This window comes from Parastagonospora nodorum (assembly GCF_000146915.1).
Source record: "Parastagonospora nodorum SN15 chromosome Unknown scaffold_19, whole genome shotgun sequence".
Lineage (NCBI taxonomy): Eukaryota > Fungi > Ascomycota > Dothideomycetes > Pleosporales > Phaeosphaeriaceae > Parastagonospora > Parastagonospora nodorum.
In genome coordinates, this window is record NW_001884567.1 from 638,360 (window position 1) to 655,694 (window position 17,335).

The 17,335-nt window shown below is 51.3% G+C and overlaps 9 protein-coding genes across 9 annotated transcripts; 3 read left to right on the forward strand and 6 right to left on the reverse strand.

Moving 5' to 3' along the window:
- Nucleotides 1–103: 103 nt before the first annotated feature.
- SNOG_11565 (hypothetical protein) lies at nucleotides 104–800 on the reverse strand (the record flags this gene model as incomplete). Its single annotated transcript, XM_001801753.1, has 2 exons — nucleotides 104–551; nucleotides 631–800. 2 exons carry the CDS (start codon nucleotides 798–800, stop codon nucleotides 104–106), a joined length of 618 nt encoding a protein of 205 aa, XP_001801805.1.
- Nucleotides 801–1,427: 627 nt separating this feature from the next.
- Nucleotides 1,428–2,209, reverse strand: SNOG_11566 (hypothetical protein; the record flags this gene model as incomplete). Its single annotated transcript, XM_001801754.1, has 2 exons — nucleotides 1,428–2,067; nucleotides 2,118–2,209. 2 exons carry the CDS (start codon nucleotides 2,207–2,209, stop codon nucleotides 1,428–1,430), a joined length of 732 nt encoding a protein of 243 aa, XP_001801806.1.
- Nucleotides 2,210–2,746: 537 nt separating this feature from the next.
- Nucleotides 2,747–3,426, reverse strand: SNOG_11567 (hypothetical protein; the record flags this gene model as incomplete). Its single annotated transcript, XM_001801755.1, has 2 exons — nucleotides 2,747–3,034; nucleotides 3,088–3,426. 2 exons carry the CDS (start codon nucleotides 3,424–3,426, stop codon nucleotides 2,747–2,749), a joined length of 627 nt encoding a protein of 208 aa, XP_001801807.1.
- Nucleotides 3,427–3,488: 62 nt separating this feature from the next.
- On the reverse strand, nucleotides 3,489–4,082 carry SNOG_11568 (hypothetical protein; the record flags this gene model as incomplete). Its single annotated transcript, XM_001801756.1, has 2 exons — nucleotides 3,489–3,579; nucleotides 3,630–4,082. The coding sequence occupies 2 exons, from the start codon at nucleotides 4,080–4,082 to the stop codon at nucleotides 3,547–3,549; spliced, it is 486 nt and encodes a 161-aa protein (XP_001801808.1). The 3' UTR covers nucleotides 3,489–3,546.
- A 549-nt stretch (nucleotides 4,083–4,631) lies between these two features.
- On the forward strand, nucleotides 4,632–9,757 carry SNOG_11569 (hypothetical protein; the record flags this gene model as incomplete). Its single annotated transcript, XM_001801757.1, has 3 exons — nucleotides 4,632–5,881; nucleotides 5,947–8,045; nucleotides 8,499–9,757. The coding sequence occupies 3 exons, from the start codon at nucleotides 4,632–4,634 to the stop codon at nucleotides 9,755–9,757; spliced, it is 4,608 nt and encodes a 1,535-aa protein (XP_001801809.1).
- A 1,484-nt stretch (nucleotides 9,758–11,241) lies between these two features.
- On the forward strand, nucleotides 11,242–12,546 carry SNOG_11570 (hypothetical protein; the record flags this gene model as incomplete). The annotated part of the gene is made up of 4 exons (XM_001801758.1): nucleotides 11,242–12,166; nucleotides 12,204–12,241; nucleotides 12,354–12,377; nucleotides 12,496–12,546. The coding sequence occupies 4 exons, from the start codon at nucleotides 11,242–11,244 to the stop codon at nucleotides 12,544–12,546; spliced, it is 1,038 nt and encodes a 345-aa protein (XP_001801810.1).
- A 230-nt stretch (nucleotides 12,547–12,776) lies between these two features.
- On the reverse strand, nucleotides 12,777–13,433 carry SNOG_11571 (hypothetical protein; the record flags this gene model as incomplete). Its single annotated transcript, XM_001801759.1, has 1 exon — nucleotides 12,777–13,433. One exon carries the CDS (start codon nucleotides 13,431–13,433, stop codon nucleotides 12,777–12,779), a length of 657 nt encoding a protein of 218 aa, XP_001801811.1.
- Nucleotides 13,434–14,069: 636 nt separating this feature from the next.
- Nucleotides 14,070–14,834, reverse strand: SNOG_11572 (hypothetical protein; the record flags this gene model as incomplete). The annotated part of the gene is made up of 1 exon (XM_001801760.1): nucleotides 14,070–14,834. One exon carries the CDS (start codon nucleotides 14,832–14,834, stop codon nucleotides 14,070–14,072), a length of 765 nt encoding a protein of 254 aa, XP_001801812.1.
- A 512-nt stretch (nucleotides 14,835–15,346) lies between these two features.
- Nucleotides 15,347–17,230, forward strand: SNOG_11573 (hypothetical protein; the record flags this gene model as incomplete). The annotated part of the gene is made up of 1 exon (XM_001801761.1): nucleotides 15,347–17,230. One exon carries the CDS (start codon nucleotides 15,347–15,349, stop codon nucleotides 17,228–17,230), a length of 1,884 nt encoding a protein of 627 aa, XP_001801813.1.
- Nucleotides 17,231–17,335: the final 105 nt, after the last annotated feature.

Below are 17,335 nucleotides of genomic sequence, written 5' to 3' on the forward strand. Positions count from 1 at the left end.
AGTGATTGATTATTGTCCACTTCAAATTAAAGACACATTGTATCCATCCCCAACGAACCAATCTCCTTTCACTCACCACTAACAAACTTTTGAGCTCTTCTCATTACCACTTAACCAATTTCCCCCCACTCCCTGGCGGATCAATGTAAAACAACTCCCCATCCCTCAGATCCGCCTCCGCATGCACATGATACCTCCCGCAAATCGGATAATGCATCTCCCCCAACTGCTTCCTCACCCTCGGCCTCCTCCCGCTCCCCACGTCCTCGATCAGCTGCCACATCTTGCTACCCGGACAGTTATGCTTCACATAATCTGTCAAGTCGCCGCGCACAGAATTGTCCTCATCGATGGTCAACAGGAACTCATCTAGCGCGGCGTTCTGCAGCATCGGGGTGTCAGAGCGCAGCGCGAAGGCGTACAGCTGGCAGTAGAAGAGGCGCGAGGTGGGTAGCGAGGAGTCGTCGCGGGAGAGGCGGCCTTGGTACAGCCAGGTGGTGTAAGCGGCGAGGACGGCGAAGTTGTCGACGGGGAAGGTGATGACTGGACGGCTACGTCCGGTTTGGGTTTCGTCGAGGCTGGGGAGTGTAAGTGATTGTAGACGGCAGGAGGGTATTTGTAAACGCATACTGGGTGTGGAAGAAACCTGAGCGGTGGCGCAGGACGCTGACGTGCAGGTCGTCGTGTACCTGGATCGAGCTGCCTTTGTTGGCGTGGATGTCGACTGTGTCGGAGGACTTTTCGTAGTCGTATATTTTCCAGGGGAATTTACAGGGGACAGTTGAGTCTTGGGTAGACATTTTGGAAGTGATTGGTGGGGCGGTATAGTAGCTGGGTTGGTGAAAAGATTGGTATAGTCGGTTGAGTATAGAGGAGAGCAAGGTCAATAGTGGAGTCGATTTTGTTGAGTTGACTATTGAGGCAGAGGGTGGCTGAGAAAAGTCATATACGGAGCGAGATTGGTATTTATACAAGCGGGCGTGGGCTAGAACCTCCGTGCGCCGACAATCGGTGGTGACGGAGAGTCGAGGTGAAAGTGCGAGGCCGGGTCACCCACAATCAACGGCTTGTCAGGAGATGACCGGAATGGCTGGTACAGAAGATCTAGAAGATCGGAATATGGTGGATTCATATACGTCTGGCGATAAGTTTGCTGGCTATAGGAATAATCGCTTGTCACGGTCACTTGGCGTGGTCACTAGAGACGATGAGCAATAACATTGAGGCACATGATAATCAGTTTCTTGTTTTGAATTGAGTCCGAAAACTGATTGCCGTTTGCGCAATCCATGTCACGCGCTAATCGCATTGATGAAGTGCTGGATTTGACAAAGTAAGAAAACTCCCAATCACTGTTAACAGCCTAGCTCCTATTTGTGCCCGACTCCAATATCACGCTGTGACCATTGGTCTTGATGTATTCTGGTTCAGATGATATGAGGATCCTTGTGATCATGATACTTGCAGATTTCGGCGGCCTTATTCTCAAGGAACCCTTTCTTGCTCCCCACATTACCAGGCCAGGTCTTGAGCTCTCTCGACCGCAGTACAACGTCGATAAGGAACTCTTTAGGGTATGAAGACTCGTTTTCCTTCAGCTTATCGAAGCTGAAAGAACTCACAGCCAAGTCGACGAATAATGAACGTAGGCACGACCCCGCGACGGTGTTCGTGTAGATGTAGTTTAAACACCTGCAAGCATATGCCCACTCGTTCGCAAAGCGCTGGAAGAGCAGGTTGATCGCTGCATTGCATAGCTCTGGGATGCCACGACAGTCTCCGAAGACGAATATCTCGCACAGGTCAGGCTCGGAAACAGGAACTTGGCCGTTGGCTGCAGGGGTCGAGTACAGCTTGCCGGAATAGAACCAGTGAAAGACGATTTGGAACAAGGCTGGATCCTCCTGCTTGAGTTCGATTCTGTCGGTCGCATCTCGCGTCCATTCTGGCTTCATGGCTCTTCGGAAGTAGGAGGAGTAATGCTGGAGTAGGCCGCCGTGGATATGGAACTCTTTCTTGTCGCACTCGGAGCCGACCACAACGGTTACGATGGGACCATAGGTGTCGCTATTTCAGATTAGCAAGGTGGGTAGATCATTGAAAATGTTTGCTCTTACGGAGAGGGCCTTGTTGTGGCATGCTCGCACGCCGGGAGCTGGATGAGCGGCTCGCATGCTTTCAGCAGGCCTTTTTGCTCAGTATTCGTCATCTCGATTACTTAGTAGTGCAATCCGTAGTTTTTGAGAGGTTGTGTGAGTTAATGAGAGTCTTCAACGCGTTGTCTAGGTATCACCACGAGTAACTAGCGTATCTTGGCAATTTTGGTGAGGAGAGTGAGGGAGAAGATCACAAGTAGTGGTGAAGGTGATAAGCCATTTGCTGTTCTAAAGTGAAAGGCTTTGCATGATATGATAGAGAAGTGAGACAAAGTCTGCCCGAGTGACTGCCATACGGACAGAACGTGAGAAGGACACCAGTCCATCAAACATGGAGCAAAGTAGTTGTGAGGACGATCATTATGAGATGAGTGTAGCTATGAAAGTGCGATTACCTGGATCTCGATCCTCGTGCGTACCTGCGGCGTGGTCCGTATTAATAAGTCTCCTGCAGAGAAGCATTCGAGACGAAAATGTAGCGCGTGTATGCCGAGAGAGGTGGAAGCATGACGAAGCTATGGCAAGCCGACTCGAGGGCGTGAGTTTGGCGAGCCAGGATACCCCAGGAGGAGTCGGCCTTTGAGTGTTCATTAGCAAACGGTACAATATGCAACAGGCTGGAGACATGCATCTGGTTCTCTACATCCTCCTCCTCCTCCTTCTTCTTCTTCCTCCTCCTCCTCCTCCTCCTCGTCATCCTTGGGCTCAGACTTGATCTCGGGCTCAGAATGCACATGATAGCGCTGACAGAAGTTGGCTCGCGTGTCGCTAGCCCAGGCCTTGAACACGAAGCCTTTGCCAGAAGTTTTGTCCTTGATTGCGACAGCCTTGATGACCTCGAACAAGAGCGTTTCATCGCAGCCACAGAGCTGCTTCTTCTGAAAGAGGCTTGTCCCAGATATTTCGGCCGTCACGTCCACGAGGAACTTGCGAGAGTGGTCTCCTCGAAGTGGTTTGGCGTATAAGAGAATGCTGTCGTCGCCTCAGACAATATCTTAAAATCCATAGCTTGCAGCGACCATGCCTGGCTGATAGGCGCAGACACCAATGTTTGACGAGGAATGTGGTGTTTGACGAAGGTTTGCTTGACGAGGGAGTTGATTTTCGCGCGAAGTTCCCAAGCCAACCCAGGAAGGAGCTGTTGATGTGAGGAGCTCATACCGTGTTTTGTGGACGCGCATACTCGGATTTGCGAGTCGCCTTGAACAGTCGCCTTGTACCTGGTGTGGTCCGTCAACACATAGAATGCAAGGATTACAGCACAATGCATTGTTAGTAATGCAGATTAGAAGATGCGTCCAAAAGAGGCTTTTGACAACACAGGAAACAGAGCAACACAACAAAAGGGAATTCCATTCCGTGATATTTACATAATGCTCTTTCACGGTTCTCAAATCTCCCATCCCTCACCGGGCTTCCTGGCCTATGTCGAAGGTTAATTGACAGCTCCCGACTTGCATACGAAGGACTCACCAGCAGCGCGCGCTTGCCACCAAGCTCAACCTCCAAACCATCTGGGTATGTCTTTGGTGCACTCTTCTTGTCCGGGTAGTACATGGCAACGACTCCGCACAGTCCTAAGACACTAGCGACGAAGGTCCCCAACAAGATGCCTCCCCAGCCGGGCGTAAAGTGGTCATATTCGTGCAGCGATAGCACACCGAGGATGTCGTTGTCCTCGTGACAGGGCTCGCCGTAGTTGCGTCGCTCCTGCTTGTCCCAGTAGTCGCCATAGGGATCGCGCGTCGAGCGCTTCTCCGGAGGCGGGTTGATGTAGCCGCCATTCTGGTTGGGGTCTGTAAGCTCGGCGTACTCGGCTGCCGTGAGGGCGGTGCGCCTCTGGATGAATTGCGGTTGGAGTCGTGCTGTTGCGGGGACGAGGGATCGAGCCAGCGGGCGGGCCGCTACAATGCGCCTGGAGAGCATGCTATCACGGTATTAGAGCTGATCTGGGGAATATTTGGTCTGACGACATACGTTGCGGCACAGTTACGGGGGTTTGTGTCGTGGTTCGTTGACGTGAGGTTCACGATGAGCTTCCGCCCGTCATGGTGGCTTGGCACGCTAGGCCGGATTGAGACATTTGCTCATCTGTCACACCAGAGCATCGACGCGATGGCGAATTTTGCGTGTGACCATCTTAGGCCAGTCAAGTCTCGAGTGCCATTTCTGTCAATCCTTCATCAAATACATGCCAAGTCGTGTCGTCGTCGAGGTCGGTGCTGGCTTATTACCTGCTAGCGCGATTTGATGCATCCAACTGAACCCGACCCAACATTGAATTCTCGAATCAACATTGGCACACGGAAAAACATCAAATCAGCTGCACAGCCCGGAATAGTGCTGCAAATCAAGATCTGATCACATCACGGCTCCCACGAGACCTCCAGCCAGCGTGCGACACCGAGATTGAGACGATACATGTCGATTCGAGGGCGCGCGCGGTGGTCTCCAGGCTGCATCCTACCAAACTGAATGGAATCAGTCACGTCCGCCGATGCCGACATCGACCCAGTCCCGCAACACGACACGACCCCCGCTCTCGACGCGTCCGACGCCGCACACAATGGAGCTCCTGTTGAAGAGGACACTGCATCTGCAATAAAAGAGGAGGAGCAGGCTGCAGTCGAGACCGGAGAAGATGGTGGCGCCACCCAGCGCGCATTAAAGCGACGGAAGCTCGAGGACGGCACGCCCAGTCGCTCAGTGTCGCGTGCCGTGTCGCCGCCCTGGAAGCCCTTTGCAGTCGATGGCCCCACGACGGTATTCGAGAATGGCGTCCGCAAGTCGTCGCGCGTCAACAGGGAGGCCGCGCCACCGACACCAGAGCCCGTAAAGCGAGGCTCGCGCCAGACGACCAAGGCAACACAGACGCATGGCACAGCAAAGAATGGCGCGCGGCAGGGGTCGCGCACCGTATCCGGGCCAGTCTCGTCTGCCAAGGGCAAGACAGCGCCAGCGTCGACCAAGAAGACTGCTGCGGCCCCAATGAACCCGCCCGCGCGCAAGTCTGAACGCCAGAGGAGGTCTTCTGCGTTTGTACAGCCACCCTCGCCGACGACACCCGCCCTGCAAAATGGATCACCTGACAGTATGCGAAAGCGGTCAGGTCGCCCACGAAGGGGGACCCAGACGGAGACAGACGATGCGGGGGATGCTTGGTCAACGCCTGCCACGAACGGCCACGACCCCTACGCCGGTCTATATGCGTCGCCCGACGACCCCTCGATGCCCGCCCCTCGCCTCCGTCTGCGCTTCCGCAAGCCTGAACTCCTATCCCGCCACCCCAGACACGCCCCACCGCAGCCGAAATACGCTTCTCTGGCCGAATGGCTGGGACATGATGACCCATTGGAGGGCGAAGACGCACAGCGCATTGACGACGAGAAAGCGAGGAAGGAGGCCGCGCGGAGGTTGCAGATCGTCCATGCCGCCGAGCATGGCGTCTTGAGTGAGACAACATGCAGCGTCTTCGCCCCCGAGCCTGCCCAGGAACCGCCTCCTCAATATGCGCATTGGGACCACGTCGTGGCGCACGCCTTGCACTTTAGGAAGCTGCTCAAGGAGGAGAAAGACTATCATCGAAAAACGGCGAAGACCCTGGCTAGAGAAGCATACGACTTTTGGAAGAACAAGTTCAAGCGGAAGAGCGAAGAAGAGATCGAACAAGAAGAAAGGGATAGGCAGCTCCTTCGGTACAAGCAGCTAGTCATCAGACGTCAAGGGCGCGTGGGCCAACGTCAAGGTCGAGATCGATAAGGAACGCGTTGCAAAGTACGAGGCAGAACAGAAGGAGCTTGGGCACAAGGTCATGGATGACATGTTCAATCCAGGCGCAGGAGATTCTAGGCCGAAATGCTGCAGATAATGCGTCGTCTCTTGTCAGTGATGACCGCGACTTCGAAGAGGACTTTGGAAGTGGAGCCTCAGACGCTTCTGGTGACGCCAATCCTGACGATGTCATGTCCTCCAGCTCTGATAGCGAAGACGGCGAGGCTCAAGACGAAGACGCCAATCTCACGGCCGAACAGCTCCGCGCCAAATACGAGCAGCTGCCCGAATTACCGGAGAGCAGTTCTGAAGTTGACGCAGAGTCCGGGGAGGAAGAAGAAGGCACAGACACTGATTCGGAAGAGGGCACTCCAGAGCCAACACCTGACCCCAACCTCGAATCTGAAGACACAACCGATCTACCCGAGAACCCCTTCATCCACACCACGAACGGCTTCCATGAGGACGAGGACGCAACGGAAAAGAGGCCAGATAGCTTCGATCTTGCCAATGTCGAACTCGAACAAGTCGACGAAGCTCTCCTAGATTCAGATGAAGATAGCAAAGCTTCAGAATCAGGCAGCGAGGCGTGGTCGAGCGATGAAGACTCTGATGCAGATGGCAATGAGAATGAAGACGAAGACGAGGACGAGATGGAAGTAGAATCCGATGACGACGAGGAAGGCGATGGAGACGCTGGCATGATGGGTTTCTTGGCTCCCAGCGATATCAAGAAGCTGAAGGAAGCGGCTAAGAAGCGAATTGAAGAAGATCAAATGACATCAGATACACCAGCGCCGGAGGCGGCCTCAACAAATGGACACGCTGTAACGTCTACCGAGGAAAACGTTACCAAACCGTACACGAACGGCCACCACAAGACAGTCGAACAGAATGGTGTACATACCAACGGAGATGCAGCGGCGGCTGCCCCATCTGTGGAGGATGCTGAGCAAGTTCCCATGGAAGATGTGGTGCAAGACACAATCGTCTCTCAACCCAGATCACGTCGTCCATCATCTCCACCGCGCAGAGAGATACCACCGCTTCTTCGTGGCACCCTTCGAGAGTACCAGCATGATGGACTTGATTGGCTAGCGAATATGTACGACTCTGAGACCAACGGTATCTTGGCTGACGAGATGGGTCTTGGCAAGACCATCCAGACCATATCTTTGCTCGCCTACATTGCCGTGTACCGTGGCGTTTGGGGACCTCATCTTGTTGTCGTGCCCACCAGCGTCATGCTCAATTGGGAGATGGAATTCCGGAAGTTTTTGCCAGGCTTCAAGATCCTTACCTACTATGGCGACATCAATGAGCGAAAGCGCAAGCGAATGGGTTGGCGCAATACGGGCAAGGATATGTACAACGTTGTGATCACCTCATACCAGCTCATCCTTCAAGATGCAGCAGCTTTCAAGATGCGACCCTGGCATTATCTCGTCCTAGATGAAGCACACAACATCAAAAACTTCAAATCTCAGCGATGGCAGACAATGTTGACGCTTCGCACACAGCGACGGCTGTTGCTCACCGGTACACCCCTGCAAAACAACATTGACGAGCTGTGGTCTTTGCTATACTTCCTCATGCCTGCTGGCTTTGCGGGAGAAGGTCGTATAGCCAATCTCGAGCAGTTCACGCTGGCCCTGAAGGATCCCACAAAGCAGATCCTTGACCAAGGTCGGCAAAAGCTCGATGCTGAGGCACAGAAGGTGGTTTCGCGACTACATGAAGTTCTCAGACCGTATTTGCTCCGAAGATTAAAGGCCGAAGTCGAAAAGCAGATGCCTGGAAAGTATGAGCATGTCGTTTACTGTAAGCTCTCAAAGCGCCAACGCCAACTTTACGATGGGTTCATGGGTCGAGCATCCACCAAGGAAATCCTCTCTTCCGGTAATTACATGTCCATCATCAACTGCTTGATGTCGCTTCGTAAGGTCTGCAACCACCCTGATCTTTTTGAGACGCGAGCGATTGTCACGTCGATGGCTATGCCTCGATCCGTTGTTGCGCAGTACGAGATCAAGAACCTCCTCATTAGCAAGCGCCTACATGAGCGCAAGGACGATGACAAGGTGAATCTGGACGCGCTCAACCTCGTGTTTGCTCGGCGTGAGCAGACACAGATGGGACATGCCCGACGTATTCACCATATTCGAGCGACGCGACCTCTGGAGGATCTGGTGGAGCGTCAGACACGACGTCTGAATAAGCCGTCCGACCCGCCGTCGACATCTCTACAAGCTACAATGACAGCATTAGCTCGTAGGGAACAAGTAGCCGTTCGAGATCATCTGCAACACTGTCTAAACCTGACCAGGGCGCGGACACAGTTCATGCCAATCTACGGCAAAGACATTATCAATGCACTTACTTTGGACTGGCATGATCATACCTTTGGAGCTCGAAGAGAAGGCCGCATGGTTCCGAAACCAAGGCCACTGCAGCAACCGCATCCACTACAGCCACAACAATACATGTACCCAATGCAACCACACATTGCGCCTTTCCAACCTCCCCAAAGCTTCCCGCACGCCAATGTCATATCGCGGCATGACGAGATAGAAAAGGTCAGAATCAAGGACTACCGTGGCGAGCTCGGGTTCCGAGCCCCTCGCTCTATTGCTGCGTCGCTAGAGTGGAACAACGAGCAGGTGATCTCCTTTTTCGACATGGTACCGACCCTTGAGCAGCGTGCTGAGGCCTTTGAACCCTTAATCACTCGGTTCACGTGTGTAACGCCCGCAGTGGTGGCGGAAGAGATTGCTCCATTGGCGCTCTCGCAGCAGGGCGTGGCCATGATCAGACAGTCAGACTTGGCTCATAAGCCGGATCCTTTCCATGAGTCGCGTATAAGACAGTCTATCGCTTTCCCTGACAAACGCCTTTTACAATACGACTGTGGCAAGTTACAACGGCTTGCGACATTGCTACGTGATCTCCAAGCCGGAGGACACCGTGCCCTCATTTTCACCCAGATGACGAAAGTTCTCGATGTTCTCGAACAGTTTTTGAACATCCACGGCCATCGCTACTTGCGCCTTGATGGATCAACCAAGGTCGAACAGAGGCAAATTCTCACCGATCGCTTCAATAGTGACGATCGGATTCTGTGTTTCATTCTTTCCTCGCGCTCTGGTGGCTTGGGTATCAACCTTACAGGTGCCGACACTGTCATTTTCTACGATCTCGATTGGAACCCTGCCATGGACAAGCAATGTCAAGATCGTGCTCATCGTATCGGACAGACTCGAGATGTACACATCTACAAGTTCGTCAGCGAGTACACAATCGAGGCCAACATCTTGCGCAAGTCAAACCAGAAGCGACTCCTGGACGATGTGATCATCCAGAAGGGTGACTTCACAACCGACACATTCAATAAAGTCTCCTGGCGCGACGCGCTCGACGACGGTGTAGGTATCGACACAAGCGACGAAGCCGGCGCCGCCATGGAACGGGTTCTAGGCGAAAGAGCTGGCATCCTCGGCGATGCGCGCGTCATGAACACGGTCGAAGACACCGAAGACCTGCACGCCGCCTCCCTCGCGCAAAAGGAAATCGTGGATGAAATCCACGACGACCAAGTCGACTTCAACGAATCCTCCAACGCCACGCGCGCTACATCCGCTACCGCCGTCTCCCAAGACGAACTCCTCGACGCAGACGGCAACGAAATAGCACGCCGCCATGTTGATGAGTATATGCTGGGCTTGTATAGGGAGGAGTATGGCAAGGAGCCGTATAAGCCGCCGACGGATCGCCAGAAGAGGAATCGGAAGGGCCAGGATCCGCATGTGAGGCAGAGGAAGAAGAAGTATTAGTTATGAGAGATGAAGCTTCAGCCCGAAGCGATTTGTATTAGTATATTGTAATATGAGAAATAGCGTGCTGTGTGCATCGGGCAGGCGTTGATGAATCATGGTGAGATGGACACAATTCACATTTGTTAAAAAGAGCATTGTAAGCTGCGGAGGCTGTGAGGTTGGGCTGAGTTTACTAATCGTGGTGAATTTACTGGTGTAGAGGTATGCGCAGAAGAGCTACGATACGAATCGAGCATCCGTGCAGTGAGATATGTTTCAGTCGTTCCCAGCGAAGCCCCTCAAGATGCATTGCCGGCAACTTGCACTGAGTCCACACGCGAGTCTTTCAGAAGGAAACTGTTACATCACCATCGGCGTCGAGGCTTTCCTGGCGTTTGGCTGCCGGTAGCGTAGATCGTGGCGGCGATTGTTGCTTTGTAAGTGCGTGGCTTTGTGTGAAGAACTGGGGACGTGACTTCCTCGATGCTGTGTTGGTCTCACCTGGTAACATGCTATGATTACTGCACGGCTCACAAAACGCGGGCAGCGGCTGCTCAAAATGGCAACGTAAGCTTTGAGCTCGAGCCTGCTCAGGTATCTGCACTGGTTGTACTACACCGAGTCTGCGCTTACGCAGGCGTTATGGGAAGCTTTGAACATGAGGTTATCTGCGTTGACTGTACTACGTCGAGTCAGCGCCACGCAGGCGTTGTTGGAAGCTTTGAACATGAGGCTATTTGCGCTGATTGTACTACCGACACTGACATTCACAAGAGTGGAGCTGGCGAACAGGCGTCCACATGCTGGAGCTCATATAAGGGCAAGCCATAGCCCCAGCTATTCTGGTGTTCAATTGCCCATCGCTCCTCCCATATTATGCAGTAATCATGGCGACACTGCCTCAGCCACTCGACGATACTCAGGCGATACCTGCCACCTCGAGCAAATAGCCCCTACTTGCTCTGCCTGCCGAACTGCGCAACACGATTTACGAATACCTCCTGATCTTCAGTACGCCCATCCATATCTACTATCGAGCGTACTCCGAGGATGAGCCCCGGCGAGTTCAGTTCCAGCGGAAACACGATGCTGAGAATCCCGCCAAGTTATTTTTGTCCTGCAAGGCCATCAATAGAGACGCGGCCTCGATCTACTACTCGAACAACACGTTCCAATTTCATTCAAACAACAAATACTCAGTTCATCATATTCGCAGGGGTGAACGACGAAGCTTAGTAGAGATACTCGCCGAGTTCTGCAGCATAATTGGCTCGCAGACACCTTTGCTCCGAAAGATTGTTCTGGATATCAATGGTATCCAACACGATGATATTTATCTCCCCGAATATCCTTGTCACGAATGCCCGGTATTCAATGAGAGGTCTGACTTGTTCCACATCACTCCTTTGTTAAAGGTGGTTTGGGATCTTGAGCTCAATGTCCATGTTCGTATAACTGGAGATGATGGATATTATAGGGGGTGTTTTCATAATACTGAAGCGATGACCCGCGTCGTTCGTTCTATCCTCAGCGGCCAGTTGGGTCTCCGCCAGTATGGCCCTCAGATGACCGCAGTCGCCGTCAGATATGATGGGTCTGGAGGCGCGGTCAACTGGGCATCGTCCGAAGCCTACATCCGGGATCCAAAACTCCAGCTTCGTCCAGGACCGGATAGTGTTGACTTCACGGCGGCAAATGATGGACAACAGCTATGCTTAGAGAAGCCAAGCCGCCCAAGGACTCTTCTCAGTCTACCTGAGGAGGTGCTTAACACGATAGCTGAGCTTGTCATGAGAAACGATGATATGATACTGGACCTGAACAAAGACACCAGCCTCACACAAGGATTTGCACACGTCAACAAGAAACTGTACAGAAACTGGCGATATATGTTCTTTCGTGAACAGAAACATACGCTGCTCATCTCCACCAGTAATAGTCGTAGCACCTTCTCAAATTTCGACAAGCTCCGCCCTGTACTGCGGAAGGTGTTTCAACTGGACTGCTGTCCTTCAGGAGAAGTATCGGATTGCTATCTAGGCTACGACAACGAACTGGTCGAGATTGTAATTGAATTCAGGCTGGACCATAGCATCTCGTTAGCCGAACTCAAGTTTAGTTGCTTACCATTAGTCATGGAGACAGCTGGCTTTAATGATCAAGACAGCCTTATTGTTCGCCCGCGGGCTCTCGGTAGCGACAAAGTAGTTGAAGAGATTCGCATCCAGTTCCAAGATCTACGCTTGAAAGTCGTCAAAGCGTTGATGGATGTCATCTTCCTGGCTCAGAACAGGTGCGAACCTGAGATTTGGATCAACGGCCTCGGCGAGGTAGTCGAAGTAACCTCCAAATCCTACCAAGAGTATCCCCAAGACGATATACCGGACACAGCGACTGAATTAACGCTGGTTGAAGGAACGGAGAAAAGTAGCAACTATTACACTTTTCCTAAATTACATCGCAGGGATTCTGTCTATCGTCTATGCGCCGACCACAGCCAGTGTAAGATAACGGATCTAGACCAATTCTTCCCATTTTCCAGATCTCCTTCTGAGGCACTGCACTACTTGACCTGGATACTTCATCGCACTTCCCGGAACAGCAAATTTTACAGGTATCACCGAAACCGCTCACTCGGGTAAGTGAATGTTTCTCTATCACAATCATCATTGCAGGCGTTTTGCTAATAAATGCAGCCGAACACCAGGTCGAAGGTTGCATTGTAACTGTGTTAGGAACACTTGCGAATTCTCTAGGCACAGGAAACTATGGACGTGATGGTCTATCATAAGCCCACCCGCTGGTGATGCCGGTTTGGAGAACAGAGGAGCAGCTGGAATAAGCTGTTTGATGCAAGGTCTTTACAAAACATGAAAATACTAGAGAAATTAACTGAAAATCGCTCAAAAAACTATGAATCTTATTGAGACATCGGCAAAGCACACGCTTTCTCGTCTTGTTTGGAAAGCGATCATTTCTACAAGCACGGTACGAGAAAGCTCGCATGCAAATGATTCATTCTACTACCAATACACCTTCAATCACCCGAGCGTAAAGCCGTGCCATGAAGCTCAGCCATCCGAAGAACAACAACAGCCTCGTCGTCAGAATACGGCAGCGTGGCCCAGCCCTGGTTATCGAGCATAGCCTGATGCAACCCACCAAGAGCGGTCTCGACCTGATCCGCCATGACAAGGTACCGAAGTCCCCGCAAATGCACACGCGGCTGCAGTATCTTGGGAGCGACCGCATCCACACGATCCAAATACGTACAATGGACAGCAGTCTTCCAGCGATCATGCAAGCGCCGCAACTGGTCATCTGCGTCTTCAGCAATTTGCTCGAAGCGCTCGCCCGCATCTTCAGGGAGATACTTGCACTGAGCGAGGATCAAGTGGAGGTCCTTTTGAGCTTGGCGCATGTGACCGCGGTGATGCGCGTCGTGCCAGGCGCCGATGATATCTGCCAGGTCTTCCTGATTGTCGTGGTGCTGAATCAGGTTGGTGAGACGCCTATGAGCGGCTTCAGCTAGACCTTCACCTGCCTCAGATGAAGACATGCGCTCGAAGGCTTGACACAGCTCAGGAGAGTGTAGGACGGCGCTGGTGTCCCAGTATCGGGCGTTGTTCTTGCTCTGCTTCTTCAGGTACTTCTTGCACTCACGGAATATCCTAGTGCGTTTGGAAGGAGGCATGATGATGGTGATAGGTTGATGTTTCTATGTGGGGAGAGACCTGCGAGCTTTGTAAATAACGAAGCCTGGAGGGCCTAATTTGCGGACGCTTGATCACCTGTTATCTATACATGCATAATTTAAGGTTGGAAGTGCTATCGCATTACTATTTGTGTACAAAGTTAAGAAGTTCAACCTGAGGAAAGAAAGTTAATGCCTTCCTCTACCTACTTAGCACTGCACAACACGAGCTTCTGGTATGACAATGTTAAATGTGGTTTTGCAAGAGTCACTGTTATGGATTCTGTGTGACGAATTGGAAAAGCTATTTCAGCACTAGACGGTGCGATGATTCGTGTGCTCTAGTTGTGAGATACGAATGGGAATGTGTGGAAGCTCAGGCTTAATAACTTCTAGTTCTAACTTACAACAGTGTTCCAGCTTTTGCGAAGGGCGCACAAGTTGGTGCAGCGGCACACAGGATGGAACATGCATAATTAATTGTCAAGTAAGGTCATTCGATGATCATTTGTGAAGCTCAACTCTGGAGTCTAACTGTAGATTCTCTTCTGCTTCCTGAGAATTACTAGTGTCCAGCGATTGCTACACACCTATTTCCTCCGATTCTACGATCTCGAGGAAAGTTATCTTGCGCGCTCAGCCTTTTTTCATCGCGCGTTTCGACTGAAAAGCGCGAACACGAAATGTTGAATTGGTAGTTGGCGCTACGCCCCCGTCTTTGCTGCAATCAAAACTCTCTGCAAAAGCTACTCCTACCTTTTGGTCCTTCTTCGGCTTGAAGGTCTTCGACATTCCTTTACTTTTGCCCTTTGCAATACCGGTGCTTTCTTCAGGTGCAGATAGTGAAAGACTAGGCGAAGACACGTTGCATGTTTTGTGCTTAGCGGCTTTTCGAGCAAAATGCTTGCTGTGAAAGCTCGCAGATACATAGCCATGCTCTTCTAGATGTTTTTCCAACAGTTTGTCGGCGATCTCCATCTCGGCCTTCATGTCGATTTTACATATAGACTCTTCATCCAGTTCGAGGTCGTTCAGATCATCAAAATCGCAAAGCTTCACGTCCTCACCCTCCGCTGCTTTGTAGAAGGCTGCGTTGTATCCTTTTTGTCTAGGGTGCTTCCCGCATCCTTGACTGCGGAACGCGAAGCGCTCGCCACAGCGTTCACGCTTGCCGTTCCGTGTTGCCCATTCAGAGCAGAAGCCGTAGTGTAGATTCTCATAGCAAGCTGTCTTCATCTTTGCCTCGCATCGTTCGCAGTGATGGGTTTGTGACAAAAGTGCCCCGGTGGTCAGATTGCGAGTTAGCGCTTTGAACCTGCCAGAGTTGAAGAGATCATTCTCGCCATAAGATGCGTAAAGCGCTCTCAGCTTCTTCTTATCAAAATTCAGCTTCTGAACCATGTTACAAACAGGCCTGGAGGTTGTTGGGTAAACGACGTGCTAGGGAATAGGGGTCTGCTGGCGAAATTTGGTTGTTGCTTTTAAAACGGTGTGTTACATTCGTTCACTGGAAGCAAAGGGGAATGATATATGGCTATTTACTTTGCAACGTTGTTCATCGACATTGCCAGAAAGGCCGGGACCAATGTCGGGATAACTCTATGCATGGTCAGCACATAATGAGCACTTTGGCTCGCTCAAAATTGTAAAGTATCAGTCGAGCCTAGATTCTTTTAAGGACAATGTCCAAATATCGCAGTGTTTCGTTGTGGTTTGCTAGGTGATGCACATGGCATTGTGTGAACATGTCGCGTACACAATGTCTTTCATGTCCTCTGAGTACCCACAGTGCCGCCACAGGACCACCCTAAAACTACTACAAATACATTTCATTTCTACACATCTAAGTACGGCTATAATTTTCAGTACTTCCTTCCCAGTATCAGATCAACCAAAAGTTCAAAACTTACAACATGATCTTCAAGCGAACAACAGAGAGCTCTAAAGCGTCTTTGCGCCTTGCACCAAACCAACTTCAAAAGCAGCCGCCGCTAATTGAACGTTCCTCCAAGACCAAACCCAATATGAAGCCTCAGAAGTCGTGTCTGGCAAGCATTCGAAAGAAGACAAAGCAACTGTTTGAGCTATATCGTTCCGCAGATCAAGCGAACTTGTGGACGACTTTTGTGACTACGCAAGACAGTACAGACGCGTCGATGAAATCTAATCGGCATCAGTATGGTAGTCACTTCATGCGTAGGTTCTTCTGCATTCTCGGTTTCGAGCGCAATACCAACAAGCACTTGGACGATCGCGCCGAGCCAGGTCTAGTAAATCCAGGCAACAACGTAAGCGATTTCCCCGACTCAGGCACATTTGTTCCCGACGACGACGAAAGCGATTGCGTCGATTCAGGTTCAGTTGTGCCAGACGATGGTGAAAGCGATTACAGCGACGATGGAGAGCCTAATGAATGCAATAAGGATGACCGACGAAACTTCAAGGCAATTCGACAGATCTCTCAAGAAGCATTGGAGGATCTCGTTCTGGAAACCTTGTATCCTGTGAACAAAATTCGATCACACACGTGTCGCATCGCACACCGTAAGGAGGGTTCTTTTCATCACTGTGTCTTCTTTGACATTGACGATGGTCAAGAGTCTGAACAGGCATATGTACTGCGTATCCCAGCTCATGGGACGCAAGGGAAATGGCAAGAGGAGGACGCATTCATGTTACGCAACGAGGCTGTTATGATGCAACACATTCGACATCACACCAAGTGTCCAGTTCCGGAAGTCATATCGTTCGACCAGACGCTGAACAACTCCATTGGTGCACCTTATATCTTGATGAAGAAGGTCACAGGTATGTCGGCACTCGATGTGTGGCAGGGCAACCATTTGTACGAACCACCCGCACCTGGCGATGAATACCTGAACGCCGACCAGCCATCTGTATTACTGGAAGCGATTCGCATCAACTTCATCAGGTCGCTCGCAGTAGCTATGAGCCATCTACACAAGCTTGAGTTCAGCAACATCGGCGTGCCAGTCTTTGAGCATCCCGAAGATGAAGAGCCTTCTTCAATAGGTCCGGCTTATGTTTGGCATACCAAGTCAACTATGCAGCCCATCAAAGGTATTGGCCCGTTTCCCACCAGTCGTCAATTCTTCGAGGCAGGTGTACAACGCTGTTGGAGTCTGGATGTTACTGAGCTTGATGACATGCATTCAGATGACGAAGAGATGTTGGAACACAAGGGTATCAAAAAGATTTTGAACCTGGTTGTAGAATCTGAGCCTTTTGCTGCACCTTACGAATCACTTCCGTTCGATTGCTTAGATGAAGAAAGCGCAACGAATCCAGCTGCGCCGAAGCTATTTGTTCTGCGTCACGATGATCTTGATCTCCAGAATATCCTGGTTGACTACAAGGGTAATGTGACGGGCATCATTGACTGGGACGGCTGTATGGCAGTACCGCGCTGCGTTGGCTATACTTCACTGCCAACCTTCCTGCGTCGCGATTGGCTTCCGGGCCATATGGTGTCTGGCTGGCCGTATATCACTTGGTCCATTCAGCGCTATCGAGAGGCCTACAGTGCAGCTATAAAAAAGGCTTGCGGTAGCGATAATAATGATGCCAGGTTTACAAAGAAGTCGGCCATCTACCAAGCACTGTTTGCAGTTTTGTACGAAGACGAGGAGTGCCCTACTGTGTTGGGTAACATGTTGGGAGAGATTGATGGATTTAGACGCGTAGATCCGTGGGATCTGTGCGTTCAGTTGGGCAAGGGCTGGCCTGCTGCGGAGAAGGTACTGAAGGGGAAGATCACCCATTTGTTAGCACCGTAAGGTCTGCATATGGCGCCGTTTCTCATTACACCTCTACACTTCGCAATCACTTAGATACATGGAAGATATAGTCAGTAAAAGATATCCAGTACAATGATTCCGATA